The sequence below is a fragment of the Ursus maritimus genome, unplaced genomic scaffold (assembly GCF_017311325.1).
Source record: "Ursus maritimus isolate PB19 unplaced genomic scaffold, ASM1731132v1 scaffold_20, whole genome shotgun sequence".
Classification (NCBI taxonomy): Eukaryota; Metazoa; Chordata; class Mammalia; order Carnivora; family Ursidae; genus Ursus; species Ursus maritimus.
In genome coordinates this window covers 13,144,740-13,170,820 of record NW_024424453.1, presented here as the reverse complement: position 1 = coordinate 13,170,820, position 26,081 = coordinate 13,144,740, and the positions used below count along the sequence as shown (strand labels likewise).

General features: G+C 39.5%; 1 protein-coding gene across 1 annotated transcript in view; it reads right to left on the bottom strand.

Annotated features, from left to right (window-relative positions):
- IGSF10 (immunoglobulin superfamily member 10) overlaps window positions 1-25,698 on the bottom strand; it is a 52,115-nt gene extending 26,417 nt beyond the window's left edge. The window contains exons 1-4 of the mRNA XM_008707079.2: window positions 25,660-25,698; window positions 24,996-25,246; window positions 23,237-23,431; window positions 21,553-21,682 (exon numbers count right to left, since the gene is read on the bottom strand). Coding sequence (XP_008705301.2) covers window positions 21,553-21,682; window positions 23,237-23,430 — 324 coding nt within the window. The 5' untranslated portion in view covers window position 23,431; window positions 24,996-25,246; window positions 25,660-25,698. The remainder of the gene's footprint in view (window positions 1-21,552; window positions 21,683-23,236; window positions 23,432-24,995; window positions 25,247-25,659) is intronic.
- Between the last annotated feature and the right edge of the window lie 383 nt (window positions 25,699-26,081).

Genomic DNA, 26,081 nt, shown 5'->3' with positions numbered 1-26,081 from the left:
ATGAAACATGAGAGACTATGGACTCTGAGAAAAACTGAGGGCTTCAGAGGGGAGGGGGGTGGGGGAATGGGATAAGCTGGTGATGGGTAGTAAGGAGGGCACGTACTGCATGGTGCACTGGGTGCTATACGCAACTAAGGAATCATCGAACTTTCCATCAAAAACCAGGTATGTACTGTATGGTGACTAACATAATAAAAAAAATCTTTAAAAAATGGGCAGAAGATATGAACAGACACTTTTCCAATGAAGACATACAAATGGCTAAAAGACAGATGAAAAAATGTTCAAAACCATTAGCCATCAGGGAAATTCAAATCAAAACCACACTAAGATACCACCTTACATCAGTTAGATTGGCAAAAATTGACAAGGCAGGAAACAACAAATGTCGGAGAGGTTGTGAAGTGGATCCCTCTTACACTGTTGGTGGGAATGCAAGTTGGTACAGCCACTTTGGAAAACAGCGTGGAGGTCCCTTAAAAAGTTAAAAATTGAGCTACCCTATGATCCAGCCATTGCACTACTGGGTATTTACCCCAAAGATACAGATGTAGTGAAGAGAAGGGCCATATGCACCCCAATCTTCATAGCAGCATTGTCCACAATAGCTAAATCGTGGAAGTAACTGAGATGCCCTTCAACAGATGACTGGATTAAGAAGTTGTGGTCCATATATACAATGGAATATTACTCAGCTATCAGAAAGAATGAATTCTCAACATTTGCTACAACATGGACGGCACTGGAGGAGATAATGCTAAGTGAAATAAGTCAAGCAGAGAAAGACAATTATCATATGATTTCTCTCATCTATGGAACATAAGAACTAGGAAGATCGGTAGGGGAAGAAAGGGATAAAGAAAGGGGGGTAATCAGAAGGGGGAATGAAACATGAGAGACTATGGACTCTGAGAAAAACTGAGGGCTTCAGAGGGGAGGGGGGTGGGGGAATGGGATAAGCTGGTGATGGGTAGTAAGGAGGGCACGTACTGCATGGTGCACTGGGTGCTATACGCAACTAAGGAATCATCGAACTTTCCATCAAAAACCAGGTATGTACTGTATGGTGACTAACATAATAAAAAAAATCTTTAAAAAATGGGCAGAAGATATGAACAGACACTTTTCCAATGAAGACATACAAATGGCTAAAAGACAGATGAAAAAATGTTCAAAACCATTAGCCATCAGGGAAATTCAAATCAAAACCACACTAAGATACCACCTTACATCAGTTAGATTGGCAAAAATTGACAAGGCAGGAAACAACAAATGTCGGAGAGGTTGTGAAGTGGATCCCTCTTACACTGTTGGTGGGAATGCAAGTTGGTACAGCCACTTTGGAAAACAGCGTGGAGGTCCCTTAAAAAGTTAAAAATTGAGCTACCCTATGATCCAGTCATTGCGCTACTGGGTATTTACCCCAAAGATACTGACGTAGTGAAGAGAAGGGCCATATGCACCCCAATGTTTATAGCAGCATTGTGCACAATAGCTAAATTGTGGAAGGAGCTGAGATGCCCTTCAACAGATGACTGGATTGAGAAGCTGTGGTCCATATATACAATGGAATATTACTCAGCCATCAGAAAGAATGATTACCCAACATTTGCAGCAACATGGACAGGACTGGAGGAGATTATGCTAAGTGAAATAAGTCAGGCAGAGAAAGACAATTATCATATGGTTTCACTCATTTATGAAACATAAGAAATAGCAGGAAGATCGGTAGGAGAAGGAAGGGGAGAATGAAGGGGGGGTAAACGGAAGGGGGAATGAACCATGAGAGACTGTGGACTCTGGGAAACAAACCTAGGGCTTCAGAGGACTCTGGGAAACAAACTGAGGGCTTCAGAGGGGGTGGGGGATTGGGATGGGCCGGTGATGGGTATCAAGGAGGGCGCATATTGCATGGTGCACTGGGTGTTATACGCAAATAATGAATCATGGAACATTGCATCAAAAGGTGGGGATGTACTGTATGGTGACTAATATAACAAAATAAAAATTATAAAAAACAAAGAGAAAGAAAGCAATATATTGAATTTATCTGTCACATCTCTAACAATGTTGAGATTAATTCATAGGCCATAAAATTCACCTCTTTAGAGTATACATTAAATTTTTTTTAGTGCATTAACAGTGGTGCAACCATCTCCACTAAATTTAGAAAGTTTTCATCACGCCAAATCAAAGCTGCTGTCATTGGCAGTCATTCCCTTCCTTCTGCCTAGCCCTAGAAGACCACTAATTTACTTTGTTTCTGTAGATTTGCATATTCTGGACATTTAATGTAAAGGGAGTCACACAGTATGTAGCCTCTTGTGTCTTGCCTTTTTTTAATTTGCCTATTTTTAATATCCATTCCTATTGTAGAATTATTAGCCCTTAATTCCTTTTTATTGCAGAACAGTATTCCATGTGTACATATAACATACTTTGCTTATCCACTTATCAGTGGTGGATATTTAGGATGTTTTCCACTTTTTGGTTCTTATGAGGACTATGACTTTGATTGATTTTGCATTAAAATTAAAATAATTTTTTGAATATTTCAATAGCATGGGGGTATTCTCGTTTCTTCTCCACTTATTACTTGAACATACACCTTCTCCCAAAAAGAAAAGAGAAAGAAATGCTAGTAAAAACAATGATTTCTTTTTTTTTTAAGATTTTATTTATTTATATGGCAGAGAGAGAGCACAAGCAGGGGGAGTGGCAGGCAGAGGGAGAAGCAGGCTCCTCACTGAGCAGGGAGCCTGTTGGGCTTGATCCTAGGACCCTGGGATCATGACTCAAGCCAAAAGGAGATGCTTAACCAACTGAGCCACCCAGTTGCCCCACAATGATTTCTTTTCTTTTCTTTTCTTTTTTCCTGATTTGGCCTAAGATACCACCTTTGTTGAAGAATGGTTTTCTGGAATGCTACGTCCCCCAACAAGTAAAGGAAAACTGACAACATACAAAAGCTTTGACCTAAATATTACCTGGGAGTGCAATCTCAAACTCAGTGTTCTCAGTATTTGTGAAAATGTGGTGAAGAGAATAAATATGTGTGGGGATTTCATGAAGAGGTTGTATTACATCTAATTCTTTGAAAACATATATTCCAAACAATGCCTGATTAAGCCAGACTAAGACATGCCCAGACTGAATCCTTTTGCATTATGCAAAGCTGGTGTGATGTCAAAATGCTCTATGAACACTGGCGTTTTATCTTTTATTATGTTATTGCTGACTTATTTTATTATGTTGTATCTATTTTAGGCGGAGCTTTGGAACAGCAATCATATGTGTCTTGGGGATCAAGATGGTAAAATAGGAAGATTCTGAGCTTACTTCCTTCCATGGACAAACCAGAACTACAACTATTTATAAAATAACTAGAACAAATGGAAGACTTGCAGAAATTACCTTACACAATTGAGTATATAAAGGGAAAACCATATCACCATGGGTAAGAGGGGTGAAAACGTGGTTAAGATCCATGATCCCAGTGTGATGACCCATAAGGGGTGGGGGTGGGGGGTGGTATCATAACCATAGAGACCCTTCCTGAGGAATCAGGGGCTCAAACTCACATTGGATTGGACTTCTGAGCCCAGGGGTGGTCTTGCACTGGGAAGACCTAATGTCTGACTTTGAAAACCAGTGGGGCTTATGTCTGGGAAGGCAATAAGAAATTGAGACTCTGCTCTTAAAAAATGTGCATGTAATCTCACTTGTTCAAGTCCCAGGGCAGAGGCAGTTTGACAAATGCCCGGGTTACACATAAAGGAGATAAATTTTACAGCATGTGCCAGAGGGGCAGGGACCTGCTGTAACATTCTTTGGGAACAGACGTGATGGTGGGCACATTTCTTTTAACTTCCTTTCTATCTCACTGGCCCAGTTCTGGTGGGAGCAATTTCTCCGCAAGTAAACCCCTATGGTGAGACCCATACGCTAGAGTGCCTGCAGCAGTCACAACCAGACCTCACTGCCAGCCACATTGGAAGCCTGCCCCAGCCACCAGTGCATACAAGCCACAACAGGAGGGTGCACACAGCCCACACAGGGGATACCCCTGGGGTACCTCAGTTGGATGAATCACAGGGGGTTGTGCTACTGGGCCCCATAGGACACCTACATAAGCCACTCCTTCAAGACTGGGTAATAGAATTGATCTATCTAACACACAGAAAGAGACAAAATGAAGCTACGGAGGTGTATGTTCCAAATGAAATAATCTGCCTGAAAAATAATTCAGAATAATGACCATAAAGATGCTGACCAAACTCAGAAGACTGAATCAACACAGTGAGAACCTCAAACATGAAATAGAAAATATAAAAAGGAACCAATCAGGGCTGAAGAATAACTGAAGTAAAAAAATATGCTAGAGGTAATTGAGAGCAGATTAGATGATGCAGAGGAATGAACCAATGATGTGGAAGACAGTAGTGGAAATCACTCTATCAGAACAGCAAAAAGAAAAAAAGAATTAAAAACTAAATATAGTTTAAGGGATCTTTGGGACAACATCAGGCATAATAACATTTCCATTATAGGAGTCCCAGGAGGAGAGAGAGAGAAATAAAAAGCACTGAAAACCCATTTGAAGTAGTAATGGCTAAAAACTCCCTAACCTAATGAATGAAACAGACATCCATGTCCAGGAAGCACAGAGTTATAAAGAAGATGAACCCAAAGAGGCCCACACCAAGACATGTTATAATCAAAGCATCAGCAAAGAGAGAATCTTAAAAGCACCAAAAGAAAAACAACTAGTTAGATATAAGGACTATCTATATCTATAAGGACTATCATATGACTATCACAACTGATTTTTCAGCTGAAACCTTACAGGTGAGAAGGGAATGACAGGATATATTCAAAGTGCTGAAAGGAAGAAAAAAAATCATAAGAATTCTCTACACAGTAAGATTATCACTCAGAATTGAAGAGAGAGAAGGAGTTTCCCAGACAAGTGAAAGCTAAAGGAATTCATCAACAACAAACTAGTCTTACAAGAAATGTTAAAGGAACTAATTTAAGTGGGAAAGAAAAGGCCATAACTAGAAAAAATAAAACTATAAAAGAAATGATGTCACTAATAAAAGTAAATATATAATAAAGGTAGTGGATCAATCACCTACATATCCAGTATGAAGTTTAAAACACAGAAGTAGTAAAATCATCTACACTTATAATTATCAGTCAGTGGGTTCACTAAGTAATAAGATACAAAACAGGACCTCAAAACATGAAACATTGTGGGGAGTGGTGGTAAGGATGTGCTTTTAGAACACCCTTTCACTTACGTGGTCTTCAACTTAACATAGACTGCTACAGACATAGAGTATTATGTTAGATGTGAACCTCATGGTAGCCATAAACCAAATGCCTATAATAGTTTCACAAAAAATAAAAAGAAAGGGCACAAACATAACACTAAGGAAAGTCACCAAATTACAAGGGAAGAAATTAAGAAAAACAGAACTATAAAACAACAAAATGGTAAGTGCATGTCTATGAATATTTTTTATTAAAGTCTAATATAGAATGTTAGTTTCAGGTGTGTAACATTGTTTCAACAATTTCATACATTACTCAATGCTGACCATGATGTGTAGTCACCATACAATTTTATTATGATATTATGGACCATAATTCGTTATGGTGGCATTTTCATCTCCATGGCTTACTTATTTTATGACTGAAAGTTTGTACCACTTAATCCTTTTATTTCCCCATCTCCTCATACACAGTCCCTCTGGCAACTACCAGTTCTCTGTATTTCAGAGGCTGGTTTTTTTTTTCTTCATTTGTTTTGTTTTTTAGATTTTACATATAAGTGAAATCATAGAGTATTTGTCTTTTCCTGATTTATTTCATTTAGTACAATGCGCTCTAAGTCCATCTGTGTTGTTGGAAATGGCAAGATCTCATTCCTTTTTATGGCTGAATAATACTCCACTGTATTTATATATACCACATCTTTATTCCTTCATCTGTCAATAAGCACCTGAGTTGCTTTCCTATCTTGGCTATTTTAAATAATGCTGCAGTAAACATAGGGGTATGTATATCTTTTTGAATTAGTGTTTTCATTTTCTTTGGGTAAATACCCAGTAATGGGATTACTGTATTAAATGGTATTTCTATTTTTACTTTTTTGAGGAAACTCCATACTTTTTTCCACAATGCCTGCACCAATTTACATTCTCACCAACAGTGCACAAAGCTTCCCTTTTCTATACATCCTTGCCAACACTTGGTATTTCTTGTCTTTTTAATTCTAGCCATTCTGACAGGTGTGAGGTGGTAACTCATTGTGGTTTTGATTTGCATTTTCCTGGTGATTAATGATGTTGAGCGTGTTGTAGGTGTTTGTTGGCCATTTGTATGTTTTTTAGAAAAAATGTCTATTCAGGTCCTCTGTTCTTTTTTTAATTGATCTTTTGGTGTTGCGTTGTAGAAGTTCTCTACATAATTGGAATATTAACCACTGATCAGCTATATCATTTGCAAATATCTTCTCCCATTAGGTAGACTGCTTTTTGTTTTGTTGATGGCTTCCTTCACTGAGCAAAAGGTTTTTATTTTGGTGTATTTCCAATAACTTATTTTTGCTTTTGTTTCCCTTGCCCCAAGGAGACATATCTAGAAAAATGTTGCTATGGCTGATGTCAAAGAGATTACTGTCTATGCTTGTTTCTGGAGCTTATGGTTTCCTGTCTCACATTTAGATCTTTAATCCGTTTTGAGTTTGTGTAGGGTGTGAGAAAATGGTTCCGTTTTATTCTTTTACATGTAACCGTTCCATTTTGCCAGCACCATTTATTAAAGAGACTGTCTTTTCTCCATTATATATTCTTGTCTCCTTTGTCGTAGATTAATGGACCATATGATTAAGGGTTTATTTCTGGGCTCTCTATTCTGTTTTTGTGCCAGTACCATCCTGTTTTGATTACTACAGCTTTGTAGCATAGTTTAAAACTGGGAATTGGGATATCTCCGGTTCTCTTCTTTTTCAGGATTACTTCTTTTGCCATTTGAGATTTTTTTGTGGTTCCATACAGATTTTAAGATTATCTGTTCTAGTTCTGTGAAAAATGCTGCTGGTACTTTGATACAGATTATATTGAATCTGTAGATTGCTTTGGGTATTATGGACATTTTAATGGTATCTTCTTTTAATTCATAAGCATGGACTAGCCTTCCATTTGTTTATGCCACCTTTAATTTCTTGTATCAGTGTTTTAGTTTTCAGAGTATAGATCTCTTACCTCCTTGCTTAAATTTATTCTAGGTATTTTATTCTTTCTGGTGCCACTATAAATGGAATTTTTAAAATTTCTCCTTTTGCTACTTTGTTACTAGTGTATAGAAATGCAACAGATTTCTGTATATTACTTTTGTATCCTGCAACTTTACTGAATTCAGCAGTTCTAAGAGTTTTTTGGTGGAGTCTTTAAGATTTCCTACATATAATGTCACATCATCTATAAATAGTGACAGTTTTCTTTCTTTCTTATTGACCTGGATCCCTTTTCTTTGGCCACTGCAGCTAAGACTTCCAAAGACTACTGTGTTGAATAAAAGCGGTAAGAGTGGACATCCTTGTCTTGTTCCTGATCTTAGAGGAAAAGCTTTCAGTTTTTACCAGTGGATATGAGGTTAGCTGTGGGTTTTTCATATACGGCTCTGTTCTGTTGATGTACATCCCCACTAAATTCAATTTGCTGAGAAGTTATTAATGGATATTGTATTGTCTCAAATGCTCTTTCTGCATCTATTGAGATCATCACGTGGTTTTATTCTTTCTCTTGTTAATGTGATGTATCGCATTGATTGATTTCTGAATATTGAAGTACATTTTTGTCCCTGGAATAAATCCCAATTGATCATAGTGAATGATTTTTTTTTAACATATTAAGGTAAGTTTGCTAATATTTTAAGAATTTTTGCCTTTTCATTAGAAATATTGGCCTGTAGTATTTTGATTGTTGTAGTGTTTAATGTTTACCTTGCAGAATGTATTTGGAAGCTTTCCTTCCTCCTCTATTTTTTGGAACAGTTTGAGAAGAATAGGTATTAACTCTTTAAATGGTAGAGAATGCATCTATGAGGCCATCTTGTCCTACACTTTTATTGGTTGGGAATTTTTTGATTACTGATTCAATTTTATTACCAACAATTAACCTATTTCTTACTGATTCTGTTTTGAAAGATTTTCTAAGAGTTTATCCATTTCTTTTAGGTTGTCCAATTTGTTGACATATAATTTTTCATAATATTCTCGTATAGCCCTTTGTATTTCTCTAGTGTTGGTTATCTCTTCTCCATTTGATTGAATCTTCTCTTTTGATGAGTCAAACAAGATTGATAAACCTTTGGCCCATCTTTTTACAGAACCAGCTCCTGGTTTCATTGATCTCATCTATTTTTTTTTAACCTCTATTGTATTTATTTCTACTCTAGTATTTCCTTCCTTCTGCTAAGCACTTGGCTTTGTTCTTCTTTTTCTATCCTTCTTAGACATAAGTTTGTTTGAAATTTTTCTTGTTTCTTTAATTAGGCCTGTATGGCTATAAACTTCCCTCTTAGAATTGCTTTTGCTGCATCCCAAAGATTTTGGTCCATGTATTTTCATTTTCATTTGTCTCCAGGTATTGATTTTTTTCTATGATTTTTTTGGGCTGTCCAATGTCCATGTTGTTTAGCCTTCATGAATTTGTGTTATTTTCAGGGAGATAGATATATCTATAGATGTAGATAGATAGATAGATAGATAGATCGATCAATCGATTGATCCAGGACCCTGAGATCACAACCTGAGCCAAAATCAAGAGTCAGATGCTTAACTGACTGAGCCACCCAGGTACCCTGGATTTCACTCTTCTTAAATTTCTTGAGACTTCCTTTGTGGTCTAATGTGATTTATTCTGGAGAATGTTCCATATGCACTTGAAAAGAATGTGTAGTCTACAGTTTGTGAATAGAACGTTCTGTACATATGTTAGATCCACCTGGTTTAATGTGTGATTCAAAGCCATGATATCCTTGTTAATTTTCTGTCTAGATCATGTATCTATTGGTGTAAGTGGGATGTTAAAGTCCCCTACTATAAAGAGAGAAATTGACAGTAATACAATGTCTGTTAATAGTTTTGTGTGTTTGGGTGCTCCTATGTTGAGTACATAGATATTATGATTGTTATATCCTCTTGTTGGATTGTTCCCTTTATCATTACATGTAGAGTCCTTGTCTTTTGCTACATTGTTTTATGGTCTATTTCATCTGATATAAAATAGTATAATATAAATATTATTATCCCAGCTTTTTTTTTTTAACTTTCATTTGCATGGTTATGTTTTTCCAGCCTTTCACTTTTAGTCTTTAGCTCTGAAGTGAGTCTCTTGTAGGCAACATAAAGATGGGTCTTCCCCCCCCCATTCAATCACCCTATTTTTTGATTGAAGCATTTAGTTCATTTATTTTTAAGGTAACTATTGATAGATTTGTACTTATTGCCATTTTGTTCATTGTTTTCTGCTTGTTTTCGTAGTTCTTTTCTGTTCCTTTCTTTTCCCTTGTTCTCTTACCATGTGGTTTGATGGCTTTCCTTAATGATATGCTTGGGTTCCCTTCTATTTTTTGTTCTAGAAGTCTCCTGAGGGAACCATGCCCCTCTAAGGCACATTCCTAGATGAGTTAATCAATCTCCTTCACCCATACCTCAAGTGCTTTTCTAACTGCTGCTTCTGTGCTGGATTTTTGGGCCAGAATTCAAATTCCTATCACCCTCCAGCTTTCCCAGAGTTAAGTCCTAGAGATTTTAAAAGCTCCTGAAGCCCTACTCATTTTCAAAGCTTGATGTTATGGGGATTCATCTTCTCAGGGATCATCCTCAGTGTCTGATATGGGGTTCGATCCTCTCCCTTCTCTGTGCTTGGGGATCCCTCCCATTTGTGGTAAGTCTTGCCAGGGATTTGGTTCCTAAACACATCCCTACCCATCCCAACCCATTCTGTTGTGTCCTCCTTTCTATAGTTAACTATGGAAGGTCTGTTTTGCTAGTCTTCAGGTTGTTTTCAGAGTTAGTTACACAGATATAGCTATTATCTCAGTGTGTCCAAGTGATTAGGGCAGCTCAAGATTCTACTCTGCATCTTCCCTTGAATAAAACTGTCAATAATTACTTAAAATGTAAATGGACCAAATGATCCAGTCAAAAGATATAGTGTTACTGAAGGGATAGAAAACACAAGACCCATCTGAGCCTACAAAAGACTCACTTCAGATCTAAAGACAAATCTAAAGGTACACACAGATCAAAAATGAAGGACTAGAAAAAGATTTTTTTTTTTTTTTTTTTTTGCAAATTGAAAAGAAAGCTGAGGCAGCTATACTCATATCACACACGACAGACTTTAAAATACTAGGCTTCCAGGGAAGTTGGCAGAGTAGGAGAATCCTAAGCTTATTCCTCCCCATGGATACACCTAAATAACATACACATAAGGGTAAATAACCCAGGAAAAAACCTAAAGACTAGTAGAACAGACTCTCCACAGCTAATCATAGAGAAAAAGTGACACTGAAAATGGTAGGAAGGATGGAGATGTGGTTGGGAACCAAACTGACCTGCAAGACTGACCACAGGAGAAGAGACAGTGCTAGCACACAGAAGGGAGAGGCGCAGGCACCCCAGGCACAGGGGACCCTCACTGGGAAGACAAATCCCCATAACATCTGACAGATAACCAGAGGGGCTCAACACCAGGAACTTTAAAAATCAGCGGGCTTAGCTCAGCTCTGGGAGAACAAGAGGGGGGATAAGAACCTGAGTCCCCACCTTAAAGAGACATCATAACAACCCTGCTGAGATACAGCATAGCAGCAGCAGTTTGAAAAAACTCCTGGGGTATATGAAAAGGAGATTTATTTACTAATCTCAGAACTTGGGCAGGACGGACAGGGATCTTTAGATTTCTCTAAGAATAAAAGAGCTGGTGGGCACCATTTCTCTACCTTGCCCCCAAGCCTGGAAACACAGACACCTGCAGGAACCAGAACAAATACTCTCCACCTAGCTTTGCTAATAGCATGCCCCACCCCAATTCTCCTGTGGACCCATGACACCTAACCAACCCTTGGCAGGAGTCTATCCAAAGCAGTGCCATAAGTGTGGCATTGTGCAAGCAGCCCTGAGAGTAGCCAGCTCTACCCCCAAAGTGTCTCTTAAACTGGGGAGAGGGGAAGATAAACACACTAGATGGACTGCAGCCCCAATCCACCAATGAAAGCTACCCAAGGGACAACACATGGGAAGCACCTGCAGATAGGTGTGACTGTAGCTCTGCAAACATCTGGTCTGATCCAACTCAAGCCCAAGGTAGCCCCAGACTTCTTAATTTGATTTTTCTCTCTGTTAAAAGAACAGCTTTCTTGGGGTTTTGGTCTGCTTTTGATAACAGATTATAAAAGTTTCTTCATACTAAGGTGAAGTTTCATAATGGTCTGTGATTTAATTTAGGCAAGTGCTTTAAAATTACATATATATATGTAATTTTAAATATAATAGTATGTATTATGTATTATAAAATATATAATTTATATATTTTCTTCAACAAACTTCCCCAAATCAAATTCTAAATGAAGTCTTATTGGTCTAGAATATTCCAAAGGATTTGTTAAACTAATTAGACTTATTTGATTTGTAAATTGCATGGGAAGCATTGTCAAATTAAGTAATACTAAGCTTTCTCTATTGTATTTGTAAAATCACTTATAGATGGAATCCATTCTGCTTCTGCAATAAATGGCCCCTCATTGCCACTTTTGCCATCCTGATGTCCTTATAACATGGCAACAGTATGATTCCAAATCAGAGAAATTAAGATGGGTAAACAATGGCTGTAAATTAAGTGAACAGTTGGGCCCATGGGAAACCCAAGATGGTTCTTCCTGGCAGAACCCAAGATGGTTCTTCCTGGCTCCCTGAAAAACCCTATTTTTCATGTGTTTTGAATTCCTTAACCCATGTTAGTACATTTAAAATGAATTATGAACAGATATTGATGGAGAGACTTCTATAAAATTGTAAAGGCAGGGGCCCCTGGGTGGCTCAGTCAGTTAAGCATCTGCCTTCAGCTCAGGTCATGATCTCAGGGTCCTGGGATCGAGCCCCAGATTGGGCTCCCTGATCAGTGGGGAGTCTGCTTCTCCCTCTCCCTCTGCCTGGGGCTCCCCCTGCTTGTGCTGTCTGTCAAATAAATAAAATCTTAAGTTGCAAAGATAGTTTACCAATGTCTGACCTGTTAAGTTCATAATCCTTAATAAACGTTTGTTGTTACCAGGGTCTTCACACTTCCTTCTGGACACTCTGAACACCTACAGCTGGACTTCATTCAACTGCCACTTAGTATGAGTTATCAATATGTTCTTGTTATTTTATGTGCGTGTGTTTTCTGGATGGGTTGAAGATTTCCCTTGCCACAGGGTCGATGCCCTCACAGTAGCAAATAAACTATTAGACGATGTGTTTCCCATTGGTGTACCTTCCCTGATCCCCAGTGATCAAGGCACCGACTTCACCAGACAAATCATGAGCCTTAACAAAAGCCTTGCAAACTTCTTGGAATTATCATTGCTCTTATCACCCTCAATCATGAGGCATCAGAAAGAACTAATGATCCTCAAACTTGAAAGTCTCTAAACCTACTGAAACTACTGGACTTCCTTGGCCTAAGGTATTGCCTTTGGTCTTGCTGACCATTTGCAATATTCCCTTTGGGAAACAAACCCATTCCACACAAGACAGTCACCAGCAGACCAGTGCCTATTGGCATACAACTTTCTGCTGATCCTTGTCAGCTCGTGCTGGTATGACCAGCCTCAGTAAATCTTTAATGTCTTATACTCAAGCCTATCATCACCAGGTAAAAAAGCCTTCCCAGATTTCAACTCGAAGGTCCCTGTTAGTCACAATTTGGAGTCTGGTGATTAGGTATTTTGGAAACATTATCAGAAGATAGTCCTCAAGCTCCTTTGAAAGGGACCTTACCAAGTGCTTCTAACCTGGCATTGCTGTAAAACTACAAAGGATTGGATACATATCTTACTAACAGCTGAAGAAAGCTCCACCTGACATCTGGTCCTGTATAGATGCTGGAGACCTCTGAATCTAATTGATAAGGAAGAGAGGTAGCTGACATTGAGGTAGATGGCTTCTGCCCAAAATGACAGATCAAAATTTCATACTTTAACTAAACAAGAAAAACTTCTCCTCCTTTTCCTTGTCTTTACTCTGGCATTGGCCTGGAAAGATAATGCCATCATCCATATCTACCAGGCCATTGCTAAAGGCAGTATACTTGCAGACTGCTGGATTTGTCAAAGATTTTTATCTATCCATGATGCTAGAGATCTCCTGGTGCTCCTTATAAGCAATTCCTCTTCTATTCCCAATGTCACTGCAGACTACAATCAGCCCCTCCCACCCCTTAGAAATCTCTTATCAAGTTCAACTTTCATGGCCAGAATATCCAGTGCCTTTTTACCTTTCTCCAATAATAACTGTACTTACCTATCTAAACACAAATACCTATGTAAATCTTAGTACATTTGCACCCCCATATTCCTATGATTATCTAGATCATATCTTTTCTCACCAAGAGAACTTACCAGCAGCACCCATCTTTGTGAGACATTTAGAACAACACTATTTCAGGTTTAGGGATTCTCTTCTTATGTGCACTGAAAACCTGACTGACCCTTGGCTTGAACCAGTAAATGAAGCAGTCCCTGTGAACAAATCCATTAATAGTACCTCCCTAATGGTAATGGTCTGTGTGCCAACAGGATTTGTGTTTGTGATGGTTATAATTCTTCTTGGGCCTATGAATTTCTAGCTGGCTGGCACACAAGCTGGGCAATGCCTTCTATGTTATCTAACTGTGCCTCTAACTTTCCATAGACAATGAAGATGCTTCATTAGTCAACTCTCCTGTATTTACATCACTGAGTTAGAAAAGACCTACCAGGAGGCATTCATGTTTCAGAAATGCTTCCTTTTCACAGGGTCATACTTCTCTGGTTAGGAATTAAAATAAATATAGATATGATCAGGAACCTTTTTTAACTCTTGAAGATATTGCAGATTCCACAGCTAAGACAAGAGCAGTCCAACAAAGATTCTTAGGTTCTCTGGCCAACATAGTTCTTGATAATATGATAGCCCTTGACTATCTTTTAGTTGAGCAAGGAGATATCTGTCCTATGGTCAACACTACCTATTGTATCTGAATTAACACTTCCGGTGGAAGTTGAAACTCAATTATATAAAATCACTAACCAGGCCATTTGGCTTAAAAAGGTAACTCCTTCAGTGGGGATTTTTATTTGACCTACCGGATTTTTATTTTGGTCTTGGGGACCATGGCTCTGAAGTGCACTCTAAACATTGCAAATTACCTTGTTTACAGTCATAATCTCCCTGGTATATTATATCCTCTTAAAATTTTTAAATTCATTTAGGTGTGAGGGGGAGATGGCAGTGGAGTAAGAGGCTCTCCTCATCCCACAAATACAACTAGATAACTATCAAATCATACTAAACCCCCCAGAAATCCATCTGGAGACTGGCAGAAGGTAGAGAAGAGGCCATATTGAAGAAGGTAGAAAGTACAGAGATGCAGCTTGGGAGAGAAATGGATTGTGGCCACTGTGGTGGGGAGCTGCAGTTATGGAGAAGAGCAAAAGACAGACTAACACACAGGGGGGATGCATGGGGAAAATGAATGCCCATAGCAATTGACCTGGACAGTGAGAGGGCCTGAATTTTGTGAGTTCTTGCAATCAGCAGGGCTTTAAACCTGGAGTTTTAAGGCTTGGTATGCTCAGCTTTGGAAGAGGTCGTAGGGCATTGAGGCGTCACTTGGAAAGAAGGCAGGGCAAACAGCCCACAGACATATACTGTAGAAACAGCAATCTGAAGAGTGCCTGGGGAGCAACTACAGGTGCATGTCCCAGAGGTGCAGTGTTCAGAGACTCCTCCAGGAACAAAGAAACTGGCAGGCACTATTTCCACCCCTGCACCTCAGCATAAGCACAGGGCCACCCACGGGAACCAGTGCAGCCCCAATACTCACTACCTAACTTGCTTACACCAAATCCCACCTGCCTGAGCTCCAGAAGAATTGCCCTTCCTAGTCAAGCTTGCCTCAGTCCCAGGGCAGTGGTCCCCCTCCCTCAGAAGACCAGCCCAAATCCCTGCCAACACCATGTCTCTTGACCTGAGAGTTTTGTGTAGCTTCAGTTCTGGTGGCAGTGGCAACAGGTCTCATTTCACAGGTAAACCAGAGCACACCTAGTTAAAACACCACATTTAGGCCAGGGACCAAACACTGCCAACAACAAAGAGAGCCTCTGCAGACAACCAGCCTAAAGAATAAAGTAGCCATGACACAATAGCAGAGCTCACACAGCACACATTGGAGATGCTCCAGGCCCTGGGGAACAGGGGACGCTATGCTGCAGGGCACTACAGAAACTCTTCTTCATAAAGCTATTACTCTCAATAACAGGAGACATAGCTGACTTTCCTAACACAGAGAAACAAGCACAGAGACTTAGACAAAATGAGAAGACGAAATTTGTCCCAAATGAAAGAACAGGACAAGGCCACTGACAGAGTTCTGAGTAAAATAGATATAAGTAACATGCCTGATGGAGAATTTAAAGGAATTCTCCAGTGAGAAAAGAGTGGAGGACATCAGTGAGACCATTAATACAGAGATAAGGAATAACATAGCACTGATAAAGGGCTCAATAAACTAAATGAGAAACACACTTGATGTAATGAACAGGATGCTGGAAGAAGCAGAGGAACAAATTAATGACCTAGAGGACAGAGTAATGAGAAGTAATCAAGCCAAACAAAAGAGAAAAACAAGAATTATGCAAAACAAGAATAGACTTAGGGAACTCAGTGACTCCATCAAATGTAATAACATTTATATTATAGGAGTCCCAGAAGAAGAAGAGAGAAATGGGGCCAGAGAATTTATTTGAAGCAATAACAGCTGAAAACTTCCCTAATCTCAGGAAGGAAACAGATATCCAGATCTAGGGGGCACAGAGAACTCCCAACAAAATCAACAATAGCAAGTTGTATTTTAATTAAAATGGCAAAATAGAGTGATAAAGAGAAAAATTTAAAAACAGCAAGACAAAAGAAGACAGTTACATACAAAGGAACCCCCTATGCCCTGCCCCCAATAAGGCTATCAGCAGATTTTCAGCAGAAACTTTCCAAGCCAGAAAGGAGTGGCATATATTCAAAGTGCTGAATGGGAAAAACCTGTAGCCAGGAACGCTCTAGCCAGCAAGGCTATCATTCAGAATAGGAGAGAGAGTTTCCCCAACAAAAACAAAAGTAGTTCATGACCACTAAACTAGTTTTGCAAGAAATATTAAAGGGAAATCTTTGAATGGAAAGAAAAGACCCAAAATGATGTGAAGGTAGGAAACAAACAAAAAACAGCAAAAATGAATATATAAAAAAACAGTCAAGGAACTCACAAAATAAAAGGATATAAAGTATGATACCATATACCTAACACATGGGGACCAGAGGAGTGAAGAAGAGTGGGTTCAGACTTAAATGACCATCAACTTAATACAGACTGCTATATGTAGAAGATGTTAAATACAAATCTAATGTTAACCACAAATCAAGCAAACCACTTAATACATATGCAAAGAATAGAGAGAAATCCAAAAATCTCACTAAAGAACCAGCAAACCATGAAAGAAAGGATCAGAGAAAATCTTCAGAAACAACCACATAACAATAAAACAGCAATAAATACATTTCTCTCAATAATTACTTTGAGTGTAAATGGACTAAACACTCCAATCAAAAGACACAGGGTGACAGAATGGATTAAAAAAAAAAAAAAAAGACCCAGAATATGCTGCCTACAATGGACTCATTTTAGACCTAAAGACAGCTACAGATTGCAGGTGAGGGGATGGAGAAACATTTATCATGCAAATGGATGTCAAAAGAAAGCTGGAGTAGCAATACTTGTATCAGAAAAAATAGGTTTTAAAACAAAGAATGTAACAAGAGACAAAGGATACTATATAATAATAATGGCAACAATCCAACAAGGACATATAACAATTGTAAATATTTATGCACCCAACATGGGAGCACCCAAATAGATAAAACAGTTAATAACAGATGATGGAACTAATCTAAAATAATACAGTAATAGTAGGGGACTTTAACACCCCACTTACATCAACGGACAGATCATCTAAACAGAAAAGCAGCAAGGAAACAATGGGTTTGAATGACACACTGGACCAGATGGACTTAACAGATACATTTAGAACATTCCCTCCTTAAACAGCAGAATACACATTCTTTTCAAGAGCACATGAAATATTCTCCAAAGCAGAATACATATTAGGCCACAAAACCAGCCTCAACAAATACAAAAAGATTGAAGTCATACCATGTGCCTTTTCTGACCACAATAGTATGAAACTAGAGGTCAACCACAAGAAAATATCTGGAATGAGCATAAATACATGGGGGTCAAATAACATGCTACTAAACAATGAATGGGTCAAGAAATCAAGGAATAAAAAGTACATGGAAACAAATAAAAATGAAAATACAATGGTGTAAACCCTTGGGATGCAGCAAACACAGTTCTGAAAGGGAAGTTTCAAGCAATACAGACATAACTCAAGAAGAAAAATCTCATATAAACAATCTAATCTTATACCTGCAGGAGCTACAAAAAGAACAAAAAAAACCCAAAACCAGAAGAAAGGAAATGACAAAGATTAGAGCAGAAATAAATGATATAGGGACTAAATAATAGAACAGAAACAATGAAATCAGGAGCTGGTTCTTTGAAAAAAAATCAATAAAATTGATAAACCTCTAGCCAGACTTATCAAAAAGTAAAGAAAAAGGACCCCAATAAATAAAATAAGAGATGAGAGAGGGAAAATGACCACCAATACCACAATTATAAGAGAGTATTATGAAAAACTATATGCCAACAAATTAGACAACCCAGAAGAAATGAATCAATTCCCAGAAACATAGAGCCTACCAAAACTGGAACAGGAAGACACAGAAAACTTAGACCAATAACCAGCAAAAAAAATAATAATTGAATCAGTAACCCAAAAGCTGCCAACAAACAAAAGCCCAGGACCAGATAGATGGCTTCACAGGTGAATTCTACCAAACATATAATGAAGGGTTAATACCTACCATTTTCAAACTATTCCAAAAAAACAGAAAAAGTAGGAAAACTTCCAAATTCATTCTATGAGGCCAGCATTACTCTGATACTAAAACCGGATAAAGACACCACAAAAAAAAAGATGCAAAAATGCTCAACAAAATACTAGCAAACTAAATCCAACAATATATTTTAAAAAATCATTCACCTGATCCAGTGGGATTTATTCTTGGGTTGCAAGAGTGGTTCAATATTTGCAAATCAATGAACATGATATCAACAAGAGAAAGATAAGACCATGTGATTATTTCAACAGATGCAGAAAAAGCATTTGACAAAGTACAACATCTATTCATGATAAAAACCCTCTACAAAGTAGGTTTGGAGGGAACATGCTTAAACATAATAAAGCCATATATGAAAAACCCACAATCAACATTATCTTCCGTGGGGAAAAATGGATAGCCTTTCCCCTAAGGTCAGGAACAAGACATGGATGTCCAGTCTCAACACTTATACAACACAGTACTGGAAGTCCTAGCTACAGCAATCAGACAACAAAAAGAAATAAAAGGGATCCAAATTAGTCAGATGAAGTGAAACTTTCAGTATTTGCAGATGACATAATTCTATATATAGAAAACCTGAAAGACTCCACCAAAAAACTGCTAAAACTGATCAATGAATTCAGTAAGTCACAGGATACAAAACCAGTAGACAGGAATCTGTTGCATTTTTACACACCCATAATGAAGCAGAAGAGAAATTAAGGAAACAATCCCTTTTACAATTACACCAAAAACAGTAAGATAGCTAGGAATAAGCTTAACCAAAGACCTGAAAGGCCTGTACTCTGAAAATTATAGAACGTTAATGAAGAAATGGAAGAGGACGCAAAGAAGTGGAAAGACATTCCATGCTCATGGATTGGAAAAACAAATGTTACTGGAATGACCATAGTACCCAAAGCAATCTACACATTTAATGCAATCCCTGTCAATATACCAACAGCATTTTTCACAGAATTAGAACAAACAATCTGGAAATTTGAGTAGAACCACAGAAGTCTGCAAATAGCTAAGGCAATCTTGAAAAAGAAAAGCAAACCTGGAGGCATCTCAATTCTGTACTTTAAGTTATATTATAAAGCTACAGTAATCAAAACAGCATGGTACTGACACAAAAAATAAACACAAAGATCAATGGAACAGAATAGAAGACCCAGAAATAAGCCCACAGTTATATGGTCAATTAATCTTCGACAAAGCACGAAAGAATCTCCTATGGGAAAAGGACGGTCTCGTCAACAAATGGTGTTGGGAAAACTGGACAGCCACATGCAAAAGAATGAAAGTGGATGACTTTCTTATACCATATATAAAAATAAATTCGAAATGGGTTAAAGACCTAAATGTGAGACCTGCAACCATAAAAACCCTAGTAGAGAGCGCAGGCAGTAATTTCCCTGACATCAGCCCTAGCAACTTTTTGTAGATAGGTCCCCTGAGACAAGGGAAACAAAAGCCAAAATGAACTACTGGAACTACATCAAAATAAAAAGCTTCTGCATGGTGAAGAAACCATCAAAAAAACTAAATGCAACCTATGGCATGGGAGAAGATATTTGTAAATGACATACAAAGAACTTATAAAACTCAACACCCCAAAAACAAATAATCCAATTAAAAAATGGGCAGAAGACATGAAGAGACAGATCTCTTAGGAAAGACATCCAGATGACCAATAGTCACATGAAAAAGTGTTCAACATCACTCATCATCAGGGAAATGCAAATCCAAACCACAATGAGGGATCACCTCACCCCTGTCCGAATGGCTAGAATCAACAACCCGGAAACAGCAGGGGTTGGTGAGGATGTTAGAGGTAGGGAGCTCTTGTGCACTGTTGGGGGAATACAAAAAGTGCAGCAACTGTGGAAAATAGTATGGAGATGGCTCAAGAAATTAAAAATAGAACTACCATACCATCCAGGAATTCGACTTCTGCACACTTATCTGGACGAAATGAAAACACTAATTCAAAAAGATACATGCACCCGTATGTTTACTACGGCATTATTTACCATAGCCAAGATATGGAAGCAACCCAAGTATCCACCAATAGATAAAGAAGATGTATATATGTATATGTGTGTCTACACGCACACACACACACACACACGAATATTATTGGGTCATAAAAAAAATAAAATCTTGCCATTTGTGACAACATGGATGGAATAAAGGATATTATGCGAAATGAAATAAGTCAGAGAAAGGCAATTACCATAAAATTTCACTTATTTGTAGACTCCAAAAAACAAAACAGATACAGACAGACTCATAGGCACAAAGAACAATCTGGTGGTTGCCAGGGAGGGACGGCGGGGATGGGCAAAATAGGGTAAGGGTATCAAAAGTCACGAGCTTGCAGCTATAAAAGAAATAAGTCATGGGGTATGATGTACAGCGTAGGGAATATAGTTAACAATACTCTAACAACTTGGAAGCATGTCAGATGGTAACTAGATTTATCACAGTAGTCACTTCCTAATGTATACAAATGTTGAAGCACTTCTATTGTACACCTGAAACTGGTATGATATTGTATGTCAAATACACAGTGATAAAAAAGTTAAAGAATAAATCAGATACGGTTGTGCTTTTCCTGAACAGCTTTTTTTTCATGTACTTAAAAAATCTGATAGGCATCTTGAATTGTGAGTTAGCTTCTCAAAATCTTTAAGTCCTGCGTATGTAGCAGACATACTGATCTTTCCATATACATTTCCCCATAATGCCCTTTTTTCTTCCCCCTAGATGTGTTAAACTTTATTTTCTCACTTACTGGAGTGATAATTCTTATAATATTTGATGTTTTCTTAGAAGTCCCCATAAGTTTTCAAAGTTTTTTGAACAAGACAAGGTATAAATAATAAAGTAAAAACTTAAAAAGTGGATTTATGTGTACAAAGCTAACTTCTGTCTAAGACAGCAACTCCCAGATGAACAGGAAGGACTAGAAGTAGCCTTTCTGGAGTAAACTTTAAAGGTGCAGTAATCCCTGGGTATTGATTTATTTTTTTTTCCTATTAGCCTAGATCTGAGAAAGCTGGCCTCAGAATTTTCCACATACTATTGCATTTAAAGAGAAATCAGTCTTGGACATCCTCCTTTGCTGTCTCCCTCTAATACACAGAATGTTGACTTTTGGGTTCCACTGGAATGGTGAGCATTCAAGGTACATCTCGCCTCTTGAACCTGCACCTTCCCCTTCCCAGTCTCACCTGCAAGGCCTGCAAATCCGAGAAGGTCTTAGCTGGGATTGTATGAATGCCATTGCTGTGCAGCATTAACAACTCCAATTTGTTCAGGCCAGAAAAATCCGTTTCTGTCAATCTGACCAAGCTATTGTACCTGCAATTCAAACATCAGGCGTAAGCTAAGCAAAAGTGCACACGTGCTCGTCCACACACAAAGCCCAATACCTCCCTTTTTATTTTATTTTTTTTAAGATTTTATTTATTTGAGAAAGAGAGAGAGAGAGCATGTGATGGGGGCAGAGGCAGAGGGAGAAGCAGGCTTCCTGCTGAGTAGGGAGCCTGATGCGGGGCTCGATCCCAGGACCCCGAGATCATGACCTGAGCTGAAGACGGACTCTTAACCAACTGAGCCACCCAGGCGCCCCAATACCTCCTTTTTTATAGCCTGTGCTCGAAAGAGAGAATTAAATGCTTGACATATTGTTGAGATTCATCAGATGCGACAAAAGGTCCACCCACTCCCCGGTCCTGGCAGTCTTGGTGACACTGTCCACATTCCCCACCCAAGGGGAGCCTTCCCCATTTTTGACCCCTTCTGCAGATGCTGTCCCTTCAGCTTGGAACGCCCTTGACTCCGCCTCTCTCTACTTGTGACTCCCGGTCAGGCCCAGCCTGTTCCTTGAGGACATGCCCCCTTGCTTTCCCAGATAGAATTTTTCACTATGAAGTAGTGGTTAAGAAACTTGGGCTCTTCCCCAAGTCGTTTGGCTAGGATTATGAACTCAGGCACTCGGTAGTGGGTCAACCCTGGGTAAAATCAGCAATCTTTCCAAGCCTTATAGGTTTCTTCACCTATAAAGTGCAAATAATAGAAGTGACTAACAAGGCGTTCTGAGAATTGAGTGAGTGAATAATGGAGAGTGCTTAGCTCAGTGCCGGTCAAGGTAAGGGCACAATGTTAACTGTTACTATTAGCGATTTTTCCGAGGTATTTTGTACGCTCTCTGATGGTTCTTGCTAAATTGAACTGATTGTGTATCTGTCTTCTCCCTTTCACTATAGCTTCTAGAAGTGACTAATCTTGCTCATCTTGTTCATTGTTGTATCCCTGGCATATAGTAGGTGCTATTATCAAATACATGATGTTAAATGTGAGTGCATGTGGACACACACACACACACACACACACACACACACGGTTTTTCATGAACCTTTAAAATACAGTCACTTAGCAGATTTAATTAGGTTTACATTTTTGAAAGCATTTTAAATAAGTCTCTTTGCATGAGAAGAGGTCTGAAGGCCTTTTTAAAGGATCTAACCAACTTCTCATACATATCTTTTCTATAGGAGGACACTTCCAGTGTCCTATGATCTCCTTCTGATAGATCACAACTCCAATTCTTAACAGATGCTATTTTCCAGCAAAAATGTGGCCACAATGAAGTTCTTCTGTAATCTTGGGCCTCCCAACCTACCAAGAGTGATTCCAGGTTCTAGAACTTTCTCCTATAAAAGTTTACCAGGAAAATGTTGCTTATTGTCCCTTACAAACGTAAGATCTTCACATGCTTATTTCGGAAGAGAAATACTGTTAAAACAATTTTGGTTCATTTCCTAAAGTCACAAGTTTTGTTTGATATTTTGGGGACAAAGCATCAGTGTAATGTCTCCTTGAGAAGGGGACAAGACAAGGAACCCCACACACCCTAAATTGATACGCTCCACATCAGGTGAGATGCTGTCTGGGATGGAGGTCAGGTACCGAAATGTGCAGTGCACCTCGGTAGGCACATAGCAAGCACAGCGGCGAGGACAGGCCTTGCCCCCGGGGCTGGCCACCAGGCACATCACAGACAAGGAGACCAGCAAGCCGGTAATTCCTCTGCCTTCCACCTTCATTCTGGGGGGAAAAAAAATCACACCTCAGACTTACAGGTATGGTCTGAGCAAAGTTCCAGTACAACTATACACACTAAGTCTGGTCATCTGGGAGAGCTTTCTGAAAGGTCGTAAGTGGCTGATTTCATGCATTCACAATTTGTATGGTAAAACTCACTCTTCAGAAAGCCTTGTAATCAAGTGGAATATTTATTGTTGTGAAAATTCTTTCACAGCTTCTCACTTCTTAATGAAAAGCAGTAATCCCTATGACTCAGAAATTCAATAAGAAGAGAAAATAGAGACCATAACGAAGGTATTATGCCAACCGAAATACAGAAGGCTTAGTTTCCTGTTTATCCATGAGTCCTTTTAGACCAACTTTTAAAAAACTGATTATAAAACTACTCCGTGTGCATCGTCGAAAGTTTGGAAGCTATAAATAAGTAGAATAAAATACTCATATTCCCACCACCCAGATGTAATCATTAACATTTTGTTGTATTCCCTCCAGCCTTTTATAGGTGGTGTATGTTTCTGGGTCTATGTGCATAAATATGATCAACACGTTTTATTCATTGAATGTATAAGGTCTGTTTTTTGCTTTATTCAACCTCCTTCAAAAACATTTTGAAGAGCTGTAATACTCCACTGAAAGGGTGAAGAAATCTCAAACATGTCCTCTAGTCCTTGCCAAAAAAGACACATTGCACACTTCACTGCCATGTAATGACCATGAGGCACGGGAACTTACTGGATAGAGGACTTGAGCCTTGCACCTGCGCTGGAAAGGGCCACACTGACCCCTGGAACACACGCTGCCGGGTGCTTTCACTTTGCTTAGAGTATCCCTCTGTACCTTTCCTTGGTCCCTTCTCTTCCTCCTCCGCCTCCCCTTCCTCATCCATCTCCCCTTCCTCCTCCCTGTCCTCCTCCTCCCCCTCCTCTTGTCTGCCATGGGAGTCAGGGAGCATCATCAGGGAAGAAATATGCTCAACTTCTTGGAAAAATTATATCTATTACCCATGTGTGGGGCAAGCTCAGGGATCCAAACCTAATTTTCTCCTGAAGTTCAGAATATGCAAGGATTGCAATAAAAATTTTTATTGTACTTTTCTGAGAAAAGTGATCTTCATAATTTAGAAATCTCAACATTCCTCATGATAGAATGGTTCCTTTGGAATTATACCAGCAACTATCCTTTAGCCATAAAGAACACTAAAAACAGATGCAGAATTGCTCGTCTTCATAAAGATAATGGAATTGTTATCAGAACTTAGTCTAAATTAAAATTAGTATAGGATTAATCACATGTCCACTTTTGTCCTTATAACCATCCGATGACAAAAATTTTATGTAAATATGATTGGAGAAAGCATTTCCACCTTCCCTCATTAAACAACAACAACAAAAAAACAAATGATGGGGACGAAGGTAATGCTCTCATTTAGCTAGAAAACAAGTTCTGTGTGATGCCCGCATGAGAGTTATTTAGAAGAATCACAACTCTACAAGAACATATGGACAGTGGATTCCCACAAATTTAAACCTGAAAATGTATATGACCAAATAGAAATTAACAGTACCTGAGCTCTTCTTTCCTGGTTCTGAATCCTCTCCTGACCCAGGCAGAGACAGAAAATCTTACCAGGAAGTGGAAAACTGTATCCACAACTGAGTGAGGAAAAGTTCCCTGCTCCCCAAAATGAGCGAAGGGCTGTCTTTGGCTTGCAGCTCAGGAGTGACAGTTTGGAGGGCGCCCTGGAGGGCGTGCGGCGTCGGAACCCTACCCCGTGTGTGCCCGCATGAATCCGAAGGAAGCGCTCCTGTATTATGACTGTTACAGAAACAAAAGACAGAGTTTTAAAATTCCTTTCTCCTCCCTCAACAGTGTGCTTTCAAGTCTCCCTGAAGTTGTCATTGAAATGTAACTATTACTATCACTCCATTTTTCCCCCGGTCCCAGGAATTTCTCTATTTTTGGACAAAGCTGTCACAGATGCCCACAGTAAGAGTGTCCAGCTACTGAATTAATCTTTGCTCAGAGTGCATCTTCTGCCTGGCCCCGGTCACCGACGAGGTGACTTGCTCCTGCTGCTTTAACGGCCCCTTGCTCCCGGTGCGTCCTCTCCGTGCGCTGGCCCGAACCGCCTCCTGCGGCGGGACTCTCTGCGCTCCTACGCCGAGCCCCTCAGCGCTCGGGCGTCCCCGGCCGTCCCCTTCCAGGAAAGGATTGGCGGAGCCGCTCACCTCTTTGCCCAGGTGACCAACGGGCTCACGCTGCCAGCGGTGTCCCAAGCTCAGCCGCCGGCTCTCGGGACCTTCCAGAGCGAGGAGGGAAGGCGGGGCGGGGGCCGGGGTGACGTTGACTTATGTGTCTGGGGACTCCTCCGGGCTCGCACACAGAGAATAAATGACCACCAAGCTCCTCTTTATTGCTGAGAGAGCGCAGGACGCCTGTTTGCCTTCGGTCTCATTGCCTCCTCGACTTCTGATTCCCGGGCAAGTAGGAGCCGGTGGGCAGGACAGTTTCAGTGGCTGGACGTTCATGCCCACCTTGACCTCCTTCACCTGTTGACAGGTGGGCCTGTGGGTTTCAGAGTTTGGCTGAGTTACCGCCGGCAGTTCAGGGATCTGTGGCTCCCCAAAGTTCTGCTTGAAGGCTGAGAGCT